Here is a 16260-nt window from a genome sequence, read left to right on the forward strand (position 1 = left end):
GTTAAGATGACATTGTTTGGTCTTTCCATCCTATGTGAACTGTACAAGTGGTTTTTTAAAATTATTTCACTTCTTTCAATGCCCTTTTATGCTGTAAATATTTGTATGTTTTGCCTAGTTGGGTACACAATGAATGATCTCATTTTTGAATGGCAAGATGAAGCACCTGTACAAGTGGCAGAAGGACTCACTTTGCCCCAGTTTCTGTTGAAAGAAGAGAAAGATTTACGATACTGCACTAAACATTACAACACAGGTAGGTGTTGAGTATTCTTCATTACACTGTGACTTGTAGTTTAATGATATTCAGATGTTGCTTAATTATAGTGGTAGGTTAATTATTTTAACTATTTATAGCTCAATGTTTTTCATAGTTATAGAGCAGAATATGGGTGCATTTGAAACTTACTGATGCTTTGACTCATTGCATATTGTTGTATAGTTGGTTTGTATGGGACTAAAGAAATGCTTGGTGTTCAATCATATTTAAATAATTTTTTTGGCAAAAAGCCCATAGTTGCATAGTAATCATGTTTCAAAAAAAGTTCCTTTAATTTCTATGTGAGCAATAAAATGTACTTTTAACCTTCTTGGACAGTAAACGTTGTGTTTGCTAATGGAATGAATGAAATTGCTTTTGTTTTTTTGAGGCTTCACTTGCCTAAATTTTTTTTTTTGGCCACAATTTCATGCATTTCAGGATATTGCTATTTAAGTACCTACTACTCACACTGACACAGTAGCCTTTTGCCTTTGAGGATAGATATCAGATATTGTTATCAACACCACGAATTGAAAGACTTAACATGATATTTGCACATTCGTGATATCTATTCACTTCTCTCCACTGGCACGGGCTATTCACATAATGTCTATTTTAACTGTCAAACCTATTCCTACAAATTGCGTTAAACTGCCCACAATTGACACCTCACTCCAATATGGTTACTGCATGGCCACCCACTAGCATCAGCTGCTGCTCTTATCACTTCATTGCAGTAACTATGACTCCTCTTGGGCTCAGTATTTTCCAGAACTGTGATCTGACCTTTCACTATACAAGATCTCTAATCTCTTTTATCTCCTTAATCAGTTCACAATGTCTGGTGAAAAAGTCACTGCCGTTTTCTTAACTCAGGGGTGAGGGTGGTATCTAATTTAGTAGAGAGTAGTTCAAAGTTAACATCTCAACACAAAGATAAAGGGCAGGCAGGTCAATATCAGTGTCCTTACTCAACTCTCTAGGGGCAGTTACAGTGATAAGCGACTTTTAGAGAAATGCTAAAAAGGCTGTAGAGTTGGTTTAGGGTGCTGGGTAAGTTTCCTAGGGCTGCTGTAACAAAGTACCACAAACTTGGTGGTGTCTCTTGCTCATCTCTCCAAAACTCTCTTCTCTCTCTCTCTCCCTGACATTATAATCTGGCCACAGAGGCTTGTTTCTCATACACGCCACACTCATTCCTGCTTCAAGCCTTTGTACTTGCTCTTCCTTCTGTCCATGAGCCTCTTTCTCCAAATTGTCCCAAACCTAATACTCTCACGACCTTCAAGACTGCTCAAATACCAACTCCTCAAATGGTTCTCCATAACAGGTGGATAGTAAACACCCAAATCCCCCCACTCCACTTGCTGCTTTTACTGTCTGAAATTATATCTTTAATTTATATATATCTTATGTATTGTCTATTTCCCTCATTACCATAAATTTGTAAAGCTAAGGATCTATTCTTTTTATTTCTATATTTCTGGGGTCTGCTGAAGTGCATAGGTGCTCAATAAATATTTATTGAGTAAAATAATAAAGAGTGAACTTGAACATGGAAAATTTGTAAGTATGAGACTATTACAGCCTGTTCCTCTTGGTGGAAGGGGCAGATTTGCCCTAAACAGGAAAATTTTCCTTTACATCCATATCAGCAAGAATCCTTGTTTTTTCTTCCCAGTTTTATTGAGGTATAACTGACAAAATTGTAACATATTTAAAGTGTATAACGTGATGATTTGATATGTACATTGTGAAAGGATTCCCCCCCCCCGTTAAGTTAATTAACACATCCATCACCTCACATATTTACCTTTTTGTGTGTGTGTGAGAACACTTAAATTCTACTCTTAACGACTTTCAGTTATACAATGCAGTGTTATCAACTGCGGTCACCATGTTATTCATCAGATCCTCAGAGCCTGTTCATCTTATCACTGAAGAACGCTTTTTAAAAATTCAGCTTTACTGAAATATAATTTACTTACTATAAAATTCACCTGTTTAAAGAATACAGTTCAAGGTTTTTTAGTATATTTACAGAACTGTGCAACCATCATGATAATCTAATTTTGGAATATTTTATCACCTAAAAAAATAAACTTTATATCCATTAGCAGTCATCCCCACCCAGCAGCCCTAGGCAACCGCAAATTAACTTTATATCTCTATAGATTTATATTCTCTGGCTGTTTCATATCAATGGAGTCATATGTAGTCTTTGTGACTGGCTTCTTTCACTTAGCATAATGTTTTTGAGGTTCATCTCTGTGGTAGCATGTTTCAATACTTCATTCCTTCTTATTGCTGAATAGTACTCTATTGTAGGAATACACCATATTTTGTTTATTCATTCACCAGTTGATACACATTTGGGGTATTTCCAACTTTTGCCCATGAATAAGGCTGCTATGAACACTCATATATGAGTTTTTGTGTGGATGTATGTCATATCTCTTGGATATATACTTAGTAGTAGAAAGCTGGATCATATGGTAAATCTGTGTTTAACATTTTAAAGAATCGCCAAACTGTTTTTCAAAGTGACTGCACCATTTTACAATCCCTCTAGCAATGAATGAGGATTCCAGTTTCTCCACATCCTAGCCAACCCTTGTTATCGTCTGTCTTTCTTATTATAGGCATTCTATTGGGTATGAAGTAGTATCTCTTTGTAATTTTGATTTGCATTTCCCTAATGACTAATGGTGAACATCTTTTCATGTGCTTATTGACATTTGCATATCTTCTTTGGAAAAAGATGTTTGTTCAATTCTTTTGCCTATTTTCTAATTGAGTTGTCTTTTTATTATTGATTTGCATATGTTTTCTCCAAGTTGATGAGTTGTATCTTCATTTTTCTAATTATCCTTTGACATGCAAAAGGTTTTAATTTTGAAGAAGTCAAATTTATCATTTTTTTCTTTTATTGCTTGTGATTTTGGTATCGTATTTAAGAAATCATCACCTAATCCAAGGTCACAAAGATTTACTCCTATGATCGTTTCTGGGTTTTCAATTCTGTTTCGTTGATCTGTGTATCTGTACTTATGATGGTACCACACTTTGTGATTATTGTAGATTTGTAGCAAGTCTTGAAATTGGGAAGTGTGAGTTCACCAAGTTTGTTATTTTTTTCTCCTCAAGACTATTTTGGCTATTCTAGGTCCCTTCCATTTCCATACTAATTTTAGGATCAGTTTGTCAATTTCTAGATAAAAGCCAGTTGGAATTTTGATAGAGATTGCAATGAATTTGTAGATCAATATGGGATGTATTGCAAACTTAACCATATTAAGTCTTCTGATTAATGACTATGAAATGACTTTTCATTTATTTCCATCTTTAATTTTATTCAACTGGTGTGTATTTTTTAGTGTAGAAGTCTTGCACTTCTTTTGTTAAATTTATTTCTAAGTATTTTATTCTATTTGGTTCTATTACAAATGGAATTGTTTTCTCAATTTAATTTTTGGATTGTTCATTGTTAGTGTATAGAAACACAATTGATTTTTGTATACCAGTAGTGTATCCTGTAACCTTGCTGAACTCATCAGTTCAAGCAGATTTTTAGTGAATTCTTTAGGATTTTCTATATACAAGGTAATATCTTCTGCTTACAGAGATAGTTTTACTACTTCCTTTTCAATCTAAATGCCTTTTATTTAATTGTTTGCCTAATTGTCCTGGCTAGACTCTCCCAGTACAAGGTTTAAAAGAAGTGGCAAGAGCAGACATTCATACAAGCAAACAAGAATAAAGTGAAATAATAGGTTTTTGAGTACTTTGACAAGTATAAAGTGCTTATCAAATGTGAAGTAATAAGATTTCAGACTATTTTCTGAAACAATACAGTCTTACATTACATAGCTTCTAGATGCTAGCAGAAAAATAAGAAAAAACATTTTTTAGAAACCAATTTGCATGTATGATTTAGTATCTCATTTAATTATAATGGAAAATTTTAGGACAAAATTATTATGAAAGCAAAATTGTGACATGTGGTGCCATAACAAAGACTTATTTTTACCAATTGCTGCATTTATTTTACAACCATTTAGGAAAGTTCACATGTATAGAAGTGCGATTCCATCTTGAACGACAAATGGGATACTATCTGATCCAGATGTACATCCCCAGTCTCCTGATCGTTATTCTATCCTGGGTTTCATTCTGGATCAATATGGATGCTGCTCCGGCCAGAGTAGCTTTGGGAATAACCACTGTGCTGACTATGACCACACAGAGTTCAGGATCCCGAGCTTCCTTACCAAAGGTAAGTGCACTAAATGAACACATACGCATATTTGCACAACTATTTATTTACATATATATAACATATATCATTGTCAGAAAAAAACTCTACCAACCAATGATGTCTTTTATTTGCAGTTTGTGTTATGACTCTCAATTATTTAAACATCAGTGATACACTATAGAATTTTTTATCTATAGATTTTTAAACATTTAGAAATATCTAACATGTACGGACGTTGAATCTACACAGTAACTTTAAATGGTGTCGAAATACTCCATTGTATGGATGTGCCATAATAATTTACTTACTCACTATTAGGACTAACACAATAATGAACGTTTATATGATGAATGTTACATACATGAATATATGTGTGTGTATATACACATATATGCACGCATATATATAGCTTTAGATGTATTTTGCTTTATTTTCTTAGTATAAATTCTTAGAACTGGAATTACTGCACTGATAGCTGTACACATTGATATGTACTGCAAATTTCTCTTCAGAGAAATTTATAGCAATTACAGTCCCATAAATATTTCATGAGAGTGCCCATAGTTCTGCACCCTGGGCCAAATTATTTGTTTATTTGTTTTCCTCTGGCTTTTAATTAGCCATAGGTCAATAAAAAGGAGACTTATCTAACATCATGATTGTAGTCCATGCTGAGCCTCCAGAATTAAAATAAAACTATTCCCTCTGCGAGGTTTGTAAAAGACCCAATATTTCTCTTCACAAGACGTGTGAAAAAAATTATTTTCTTCTCCTAAATGACTTCTAAGAAAGAAATTTCTACTGTCTAAATTAAGTAATTCTGTCTAGCTTCCAACAAGCTTCACTGTTGTTTTCATTACAATGATGTACTTCAATGTAATGAAATTGTGTTAACTTTTCTTGTGCATTTGATGCTATCTACCTGCCATGCCAAGTAAATTATAAATCTACTTTCATGGCTCCCTTAACTTTTACTGTGAATTTCATTCTGTAATTTAGTTTATTAGATTAAAATGTCTACATAAGAGCTGATGACAGGACATTTTGTCATTAGAAATGTTACTTAATATAGGAAGAACTTGATAATTAACAATGCTTACTCTGCCTTGCTAAGATTTAATGGTTGTCTTTCAAAATAAGGTTTACTTTTATTAACATTTAATTGTATTTTCAAAATGATCCATATCAACTAGTGTTCTCTAAAATATTGTCCAAGTGAAAATTATAAATCTGCTTACAAGATTAAACTGATAAGTCTCAATGCTTATTTATGTGGGTACAGATGTCTCAAGGGCTCTGAGTAATAGTTGAGGTTTCACAGTCAATTTGTAAAGGAAATTGCCAATTTACTCATTGATTTTTTTCCATTAAGCATTCAGATATTTATTAAACAAACAAGGAGGTACAAAATAGTTTATGTTCCTTGTTTTTTTTAAGATTTAAAATTTTTTATTAACATACAGTATTATATTAGTTTCAGGTATACAACAAAGTGATTCAATATTTTTATACATTATGAAATAATCACCACAATATGTCTAGTTACCATCTGTCACCACACAAAGTTATTACAATATGATTGACTATATTCCCTATGCTGTACATTACATCCCTGTAACTTATTTATTTTATGACTGGAAGTTTGTACCTCTTAATCCCCTTCACCTATTTCGCCCGTCCCACCACCCTCTCCCCTCTAGCAACCACCAGTTTGTTCTCTGTATCTATGAGTCTGTTTCTGTTTTGTTTTCTTTGTTCATTTGTGTTGTTTCTGTTTTTTTAGATTCCCCATATAAGTGAAATCATATGGTGTTTGTCTTTGTCTGACTTATTTCACTTAGCATAATACTTTTTAGATCCATCCATATTGTCTCAAATGGCAGGACTTCATTTTTTTATGGCTAATATTCCATTGTATATATAGATGTATATACCACATCTTCTTTATTCATTCATCTATCAGTAGACACTTAGGTTGCTTCCATATCATTATGACTTTGATTTGCGTTTCTCTGATGATTAATGATGTTGAGTATCTTTTCATGTGTCTGTTAACCATCTGTATATCTTCTTTGCAAAAATGTCTATTTATGTCCTCTGCCATTTTTTAATTAGATTGTTTCTTTTTTTGATGTTGAGTTGTATGAGTTCTTTATATATTTTGGATATTAACTCCTTATCAGATATATAATTTGCAAATATCTTCTCCAACAATACATTAAAAAGATCATACACCATGAGCAAGTGGGATTATTCCAGGGATGCAAGGATGGTTCAACATCTGCAAATCAATCAATGTGATACACCACTTTAAAAAAGGAGGATAAAAATCATATGATCATATCAACAGATGCAGAAAAGCATTTGACAAAATTCAACATTCATTTATGATAAAAACTCTCCACAAAGTGGAGGTTGAGGAAATGTACCCTCAACATAATAAAGGCCATATATGACAAACGCACAGCTAACATCATACTGAATGGTGAAAAGCTGAAAGCTTTTCCTCTAAGATCAAGAAAGAGACAAGGATGCTCACTCTCACCGCTTTTATTCAACATAGTATTTGAAGTCCTAGCAACAGCAATCAGAAAGGGGAAAAAAAAGTCATACAAATTGGAAAGGAAAAAGTAAAACTATCATTGTTTGCAGATGACATGATACTGTATATAGAAAACCCTAAACACTCCACCAAAAAACTATTAGAACTAATAAGTGAGTTCAGTAAAGTTGCAGGGATAAAAATTAATATACAGAAATCTGTTGCATTTATATACACTAATAGCAAACTAACAGAAAGAGAAATTAAGAAAACAATCCCATATACTATTACATCAAAAAGAATAAAATACATAGGAATAAATTTAACCAAGGAGGTGAAAGACCTGTACTCTGAAAACTATAAGACACTAAGGAAAGAAATTGAAAATGACACAAATAAATGGAAAGATATACTATGTTCATGGATTAGAAGAATTAATAGTGTTAAAATGTCCATACCACCCAAAGTAATCTACAGATTCAATGCAATCCCTATCAAAATACAGAAGGAATTTTTCATAGAACTAGAACAAATAATCTAAAAGTTTTTATCATATCACAAAAGACTCTGAATAGCCAAAGCAATCTTGAGAAAAAAGAACAAAGCTGGAGGTATCACGCTCCCTGATTTCAAACTATACTACAAAGCTATAGTAATCAAAACAGTATGGTACTGACATGAAAACAGACACATAGATCAATGGAACAGAATAGAGAGCCCAGAAATAAACCCACACTTATATGGTCAATTAATCTATAACAAAGGTGGCAAGAATATACAATGGGGAAAAGACAGTCCCTTTAATAAATGGTGTTGGGAAAATTGGACAGCTACATGGAAAAAAATGAAACTGGACCACTTTCTTACACCATATAGGAAAATAAACTCAAAATGAAATAAAGACTGAAATGCAAGACCTGAAACCATAAAACTTCTAGAAGAAAACATAGACAGTAAATTCTTTGACATTGGTCTTAGCAATATTTTTTGGCTATGTCTCTTCAGGCAAGGACAATGAAAGCAAAGATAAACAAATGGGACTACATCAGATTAAAAACCTTTTGCACAGCAAAGGAAATCATCAACAAAACAAAAAGGCAACCTACTGAATGGGAGAAGATATTTGCTCATTGATTTTCCTCATGAGCTAAATAGAAATGAAAGCTCATTCATTCTGTCAGTTGTCAACCAGAAAGAGGAGTGCAAAATGCTCCATTTCAGGAAGTTACAGCTTCTATGAGGGACAGAATAAAGGCATTTGGATACATAGATTAAGGCAGAATTGGGAGAGCATGGAGATTTGAGTGGAGGAAACAGAAATAAAGCAAGCAATAAATTGAAAAAACAAAATGGAGACACAAGATTTTTTTCAAAAGGAAAGAAAGGTCTGGGATGACTTGATACTTTTTCTCAAGAAATAGGAAAGATTTTTTAAAAGGCATTAATTTCACCATGATTTCAGGGAAGAAATTAATTTTCAGCCAGGAGTTCAATTATACACATAAATGTATGCAAAACCTCTGCATCTCTCACAATGAGCACTGGAGACGTGATAGATTTAATTTTGACCCACAAAAAGGAATTGATTAGTAAAGTGGTATCTTAAGAGAAGGTGACCATATCACCTTAGGCTTTGTGATAGTTAAGCAATGGGAAGTTGAGCATATTCCATTATGTACATTAGAATTCAAGAAGGCAAATGCTAAAGTCCAGGGATAAACAACAATTAACCTATTGGAGGAGATCATTCAAAAGAGTAGAAAATCTCTTGAAAAATGTAGTTCTAATTCTGTGATTTTGGGGGCTAGAAAGGCAAGAGGCAAGGGCTCACACTTGCATTTAGGAACAGATGTCTGAAACCGTGCACCTTAAGATCTACTACTCTCAACCTCACAAAAGAAGGCTTAGATGCCTGAAAGTCTTGCCACTGAAACATTCATCATTCTCCTACTGACAAAATCTAGGAAGCAGGAAAACAAAAATTCAGGAAAACAATAGGATTATCAGACATAGGAGGAAGAAATAATAAATCATTAACTTATGATAATTGCATGGTGTTTTGTCCAGGGTCTCTCCCAATACATCTCCTATAGGATAAGAAGGAGCTTGGAAATCAGTCAAGTAAGACTCAGAGTAAAAATCCTCAAAGACTATACTTAGCCAGCACCTTGAGAACTACAGAGCTGAGATCCCTCTCTGATATTTTCTGTTGCGTTGGCCTCTACAGTGTCATGATAGACGCCTACGATTCATCTCTTGGAACTTGGAAATATTTGACATTTCTGCAGTGCCTGCATCAGGTAGCCAGAAGAGAGTGACAATGCATTCTATTGCCAGCAATTTTTCAAAGTTGTATAACTTTAGGAACACTTCCTAACACTGTGTGCTTGGGGAAGAGTGAGTGAGAAAAAATGGCAGTGATCGTGGAGCCATATCATGGAGGGTTTTACAGAACTTGGTAAGCATTAAGCTTATTTTGGGTGGGTTTTGGAAGGATTTTAATAAGAGGAGTGATCACTCTGACTTCCATGTGAAGATCAGACAGAAGAGGTACAAGTGGAAGCAGAGAAACTTCAGGGCAACTATTGTAGCCAGATGATGGTCTGGCTGGATTGGTAGCAGCAGAGGTGGAGAGTAGCAGATGGATTTAGAAAGAGGTAGATGTTTTGGGTGATAATGTATTTGGAGGTGAAATAGACAGGATTTGCTTCAGAACTGGGCATTGAGGACTAAAGGAAATGCAGGAATCAAGGGTGGCATTCAAGTGAGAGACTGGGCAAGGAGAGGTGACAGTTACTGATGGAGGAGTTTGGGGGAGGTAACTGACCTGAGGTTGAGCGTGTTAACTTTGAAATGTTTATAAGACAACCACGTGGAACAGCCATAAAGTCAGAACTTCCAAGGTTCTGACCAGGGACACCTAGGCCTCAGACTTCAGGGAATAAACTATAGATGGATAGGGAAGCAGACCAGAGGTGAGTTTACTAGGAATAAAAGAAAGCCCAGAAAGAGGGGAAAAGAAGATGTATTTGTGGCTGGCCCTCCTCTTCCAGGTAGAAATGGACCTAAATATTCAAAGTCTCCTCTCTCCTTCTCTCCTCCAGGGCCATCTCTCCCCTATACACAGAATAGCTTCGCTAGTTTAGTTAAAGGCAAGACCCACTCACCCTAAAACTTTCTCCCAAACTCTTTGAGATCCCAACATTTTGTGATTTTTTTTTTTACAGGTGGAGAAGCAATCCTTCTTGGGAGAATTAGGTTTTAATCAGGAGTGAAAGAGAGGAGAGTAATAATCATTCAATTATTTTTGAGTATATATTTGATATATACTAATACCTAGTTAAGATGTTGGCACAGAGGGAATTATATTTTTTATTAAGTATGGGAATGGGTATGAATAGAGAAAATCAGTAGAGGGGACAAAATATCATTTTAATTTGGAAACTACAGGTTCTAGAAAGAATCCACATCAGGGAACTCTGGGAATATCTTGGGTACACAGCAATATACCTTCCCTTTCTTTTCTGCTTCTCAAGATTATTTCCTATTAGAGACCTACTCCCATAGTTTTTTTCATTCTGATTCATAAGGACCAGCTTTGGTGCATGTTTTCTGTTTTGTATCATCTGCAGAAGTACACAAGTATCACCATGTACACACTAGTTTATCTTTTAAAAATGAGCTTCAAACCTATTATCACATCAGAGACTTTTGATCTTAGCATGTTAAACAAACAGATGTGTGTGTGCATGCACACACACACACACACATTCACCCACCCAGAAACAAATTTGGCAGAAGTGAGGGAACCTCTGGATTCCAAGTTCATTCAAACCCTAGCTCTTAACACAATATATTATGAGATTTATGGGGCTATAGGGACTGTTTCAATGCAGTTAGGTTGCAATTATTCTGTGTAAATAACAGTACCCAAGTCTCAATGGTTTACCACATTTATTCTTTCTCAGAGGCCTGTGAGTTACCTGTGTCTCTTCTGGGCTCATCAGAGATTGGCTAACTTAGGATGGGCTTGGATCTAGGCTGCAGAGTTGGCTCAGGTCTGCTCCCTGTGTCTCCCCGTTTTGGGACTGCAGCTACTGGTAGCAGGCTCTTTCCACGGAGAAGTGCGGGAAAGCAAGAAGGCGAGCAGAAACATGCAAAGTTTTTGCTCAAAATTGGCACACAGCCACTTCTGTTCTCATTCCATAAATCATACTAGTCTCCTAGCCAAACCCAAAGTCCAGGGGGGTGGGGAGTGTACTCCACCCACAGGGAAGCCTTGGAGAGAAAGGAGGAAAAAAGGGATTATGAACAAACAATCTTATCTACCTCCGGGACAATGATTTGCTAAAACTTTGTCTCCTTTCTTAGACCAGTCTCTGCCATATTAGTAAACACTTAAGAAAACAGGAGGGGAAGAAGGGATAAAGAGAGGAAAGAGGGAGAAATCCCTGGAAGATTCTGTGTGGATTTCTCCCACTCCGCCCCCACCGCTGTGGCTATCTCATTCAGAACAGAGCTACTAATCATTAAAAAATAAGAAAACTTTGAAATGTCCAAAGTGGCTAATCAATTAAATATTTCAAAAATCTCAGAAGCCTGTAGCCTATGAAAATTGCAAATTCTGCGCCAAAAGCTGTTTATCCTGAACAATTTCTTCTCAATTTTTTCCTCATTTATTTGTCTGTGAAACCCCCCGGAAGTAGCTTTTTGAGAGGACAAACTGTCTTTTAGGTATTTCTATCCTCAGAGCCTAAATCAGTACATAATATGTGTCTATTGAGTAAATATTATGCTGATATTTAAAGACAATGTGAGCTTTTAAACATTTACTTAGTACTTAGTCTTAACTTGAAAAGCAAGAATTTGTCATTTTTTTCACCTCTCCCTAAAGAGAATGTAAAAACTCAATTGAATCACTCTTTACTTGTGCAGAACCTTATTTTTGCTCTGAGAATCACCAAATTAATGAAAAAGAATTTAAATATAGCATATATCTACCTTACAGTACAATAAAAACAGTGGTTCTTAGAAAACCTAACAAAGATAGCTTTCATATCAAGTTTTTATTCTTCATAAAGATGCCAACTATAGAAGTGGTTACAACTATTAGAAATGTAAATTGAACTGTTATATTTTTATTTAGATACCATGATTATGTGGGCATGCAAAGATCTATATGTGGCATTACACTAAAAAACACAGGGGATGGGAAGAAAAATGAAGAATTTGTATTCATTATTGTATTCTTATCTAATTAGTTCTCATTCTTCTCAAAAAGTATGTCCTCATTCTTCTCAAAAATATACCCTACAGGGGCTGGCCCCATGGCACAACAATTAAGTGCGCGCGCTCTGCTGCTGGCAGCCCAGGTTTGGACCCCGGGTGTGCACCAATGCACCATTTGTCAGGCCATACTGTGGTGGCGTCCCATATAAAGTGGAGGAAGATGGGCACAGATGTTAGCCCAGTGCCAGTCTTCCTCAGCAAAAAGGGGAGGATTGGCATGGATGTTAGCTCAGGGCTGATCTTCCTCACAAAAAAAATAAAAAAATATATACCCTGAAGTTTTAAAGGAAAGTTGTAAATGTTAGCAATAATGTAAATGAAGGAGAGGGGGCTACATAATAATCAGATTTTTCTATTAATATAGCAATTAATAACTATTACTGTCAGTAATGTTTTGGTCCTCACCATTTAAATATAAGATTCTAATATCTATTCAAGATATAGTTAACTAAAATTACTTCAAGTTCAGCACAAATATGATGCAAGTGGGGTCTTTTTTAATTTATTAATGTAACAAAATATTCAATAAGTAAATTTAACTTTATAATACAATATTTGATGTGAGCAATATATTTAACTTAATTTTTTAAAATTTTCATTGAACATACAATAATTTCATTCCATATTACATTTTCTTGGGGGAAAAAAGTGCACAGAAAATGAAAGAATCATTTATTCATACCATTTTTGTTAAAATCACAAGATATAATGCATGTGAATGTCATCCAATTTTATTAGTGTTTTATCTATTATCTGTAAGTACATAATTCCTAACCATAGGTGGATCCTATCATATGAAGAATAGAAATTGACAGATATCTCTGGTTCTACATTTGATCTTGGAACTTACATTTACTAGGCTTACTAGATCTCATCAAACTGAAACTTAACGATTATCAAGCATGTCCTCTGTAGTTGACATAGAGACAGAGTCACTGCATCAATTCTTAAATCTGAGAGCACAGTTAGGAAAAAGTATATGATCAAATTACAAAGTTTAAAATTTTTTTGAAATGACGTAATACAATGGCTTTGGCATCAAACTAAATTTAAAAACAAAAGATATATACGCAACTTTGAGACATTTTTACCTAAATAATGTCTTAAACTCCCTTTAGTGCATTCACATATATTGTAGAATCGTATCACAAACCCTCCTGACAGACAAAAATGGACATAAAACTCCCCTTTCACCAGTGGAACAAAGAATTTGGTCCTACAAATGGATAAAGAAGATGTGGTATATATATACAATGGAATACTACTCAGCCATAAGAAACGATGAAATCCAGCGATTTGTGCCAACATGGATGGACATTGAGGGTATTATGCTAAGCAAAATAAGTCAAAGGGAGAAGGTCAAATACTGTATGATCTCGCTCCTAAGTAGAAGATAATAGCAACAACAAACACATAGAGACAGAGATTGGATCGGTGGTTACCAGAGGGAAAGGGGATAGGAAGGAGGACAAAAGGGATGATTAGGCACATGTGTGTGGTGATGGGTTGTAATTAGTCTTTGGGTGGTGAACATGATGTAATCTATGCGGAAATAGAAGTATAATGATGTACACCTGAAATTTATACAATGTTATAAACCAATGTTACCACAATAAAATAAATAAATAAATTTTTTAAATTAAATAAATAAAAATAAAGGTTACCAAACAGTTAAAAAAAAAAAAAAGACGACTTTGGTCCTAAAATCAGTGTTGAAGAGCACCTTATAGGCTTATCTGTCTTCATAATTCCTGTTTGAATTTATAAATTAAGATCTTAGATCTCAGGAAAAAAGAGAATAGGAAGGTGTGTGGTTACAATAAGGATGATGTTGCAGAAATGCAAAACCCCCAATACAAAACTGCAGAGGAGAGAGAAGTCACAACTATAATTCAACTTTAACTGAGCAAGTTAAAAAAGATATGTTAAGAAATGCCAGCAACTAATAGCATGCATCTAAGAAGCATTTCCAGCAACATCTAGATTTTACGGTTTCATCTAAGTGTTAAACATAAGAGTCATGTCCTATAGAAAAGACAGTGGAAAAATCCCGTAACTGAAGCAGAAGTCAGAGGTGACTGGGTGACCTTTCAAAATCCCTTAGCCTTTTTTACTGCACGTTTCCTATCTGGTGACTGGAGGAATTGGTCAAGTTCGTCCCTTTGGAAATAATGTAGCTCTGCTATTACGATTCTCTGTTACATTTCACCTCTTAAAATAAAAATATTTATGTGAAAAATAAATATTGTGTTTAAAGCATCATTCATTTATTAAGAGTTGTGAGGATCATAATCAGTATGAACGTGACATCAGTGGGACTCTGCTGTTGTGAGGTGCCCCCCAGGATGATAAACGTCAAAGCTCATAAAATTCCATGCGGTGTGACTCACTGCCTAGTGCCCCAAGAAAACAGTCCTCCAGAAGGTTCCTTTTGCTTTTTCAATATCAGCTTCATCCCACTTCAACACCTGTTTTTAAAACATTGTTTATTCTTTTCCTTTGGTCTTATTCCATTCTCTTGCTGGCTTTAGGTCTTAAATAAAGCTCAAAATGATTTGAAGACTAATATTTTTTCCTATAAACATTACAAAATGCAAAATTCTTATACAGGTTTTACACTAGGGAGAAATGTAGGATTAAGTGTACTACAATTTGGATTTTATAAAACCAAAGATTAGCAAATAGGCAATGTGATACAAAATAAAATCCCTAGAAAAAAGCCATGACACAAGCAGGAAATTTTTCAGCATATCTCAGAGAAAAAGCATTTAGCTCTAGGCTTGAGTCACCTGACTCAATTCTACAGTCAGAATTACCCATCACAGTTTGACAGTTCTAAGGAACTGGGAGAATCCAGTAGGATTGACTCATTCAAGATAGAACAAATTACTGTATTCAAAGGTCTATTTCAGCTATCAAAAGCAATACACTGGGATGTTTTGTTGTACCTTTTTCAGATAAAAAGCAAATTTAGATTGAGAAAAGAATTGACAAAATATTCACTCTCAAGTGGTTCCTGGAAAACTAACCATATAGAGTGCCTACATGTCAGTTTGCATGAGATTTTGTGATTCAAACTCCAGGTTCTTGTTTAATCACTTTCTTGTTCTTAAAAGCTGTGCTGCTTGTAAATGCATTATAAATTTCTATTTCTAGAAACTATTCATTAATAGTAGTCTGGGTTATAATTTATAATTTAGTAAGTATAATTTACTATAATTTAGTAGTCTGGGTTATAATCTAATAAATATTTACCAGTTAATGCACTGTCATCTATGAGCTATGGTACAGGACAGTATTGGTCCTGAGGCAATCCTTTTGACCACTTGTCTGGAGTAAGGTAAGGCCATGTATCTTATCAGGCCTCCTGACTACAGCATATGGTGCCATACTTATAATATAGCTCACCCAATGTACTCATAAAGGAATATAATCTAAAATTGTTGCTATTCAACAATCTTACCAAAAGCTAGCGTAAAAGTGAATTTATTTATGAAGGATTGCTTGAAATATATGCAACTCATCGTTTCCTCTGAATCAGAGAGCACGAAATCAAATGGCTTCAGAGGGCATATGCACAAATAAGGGAACAAAGTGGTCTCGTATAATTGATAAAGGATGGGTATAAGTACTTGAGTTACCTGTTGAGGTGCATTCCATACTTAGAAGCATATTCTTTTTTTTTCTGAGACACTGTGCCGTGCAAGCAAACTCATTCTCATGCCTGAATTTGGCTTGCAACCTTGCCTGTCTTTACTCTCCACCATCTAGATAATCTATTTTCTGTCCTAGATTAAGGTAGTACTTCCGAGCACTACCTGAACTCTATTTTTTGTACCCCCTATGATTGATTCTAATGAACTCTGACCTGACACTATAGTTTGAGGAATTTGGGCTAAAGCTCAGGGG

General features: G+C 34.8%; 1 protein-coding gene across 2 annotated transcripts in view; it reads left to right on the plus strand.

Annotated features, from left to right (window-relative positions):
* GLRA3 (glycine receptor alpha 3) overlaps positions 1 to 16260 on the plus strand; it is a 177604-nt gene that overhangs the window by 134966 nt on the left and 26378 nt on the right. For both annotated transcript variants that reach the window (XM_004433505.3, XM_014789869.2), the window contains exons 6-7: positions 119 to 256; positions 4324 to 4538. In XM_004433505.3, the coding sequence (XP_004433562.2) occupies positions 119 to 256; positions 4324 to 4538 (353 nt within the window). The remainder of the gene's footprint in view (positions 1 to 118; positions 257 to 4323; positions 4539 to 16260) is intronic.

Source organism: Ceratotherium simum, chromosome 12 (genome assembly GCF_057802395.1).
Source record: "Ceratotherium simum simum isolate JZ-2026a chromosome 12, ASM5780239v1, whole genome shotgun sequence".
In the NCBI taxonomy this organism is placed as follows: domain Eukaryota; kingdom Metazoa; phylum Chordata; class Mammalia; order Perissodactyla; family Rhinocerotidae; genus Ceratotherium; species Ceratotherium simum.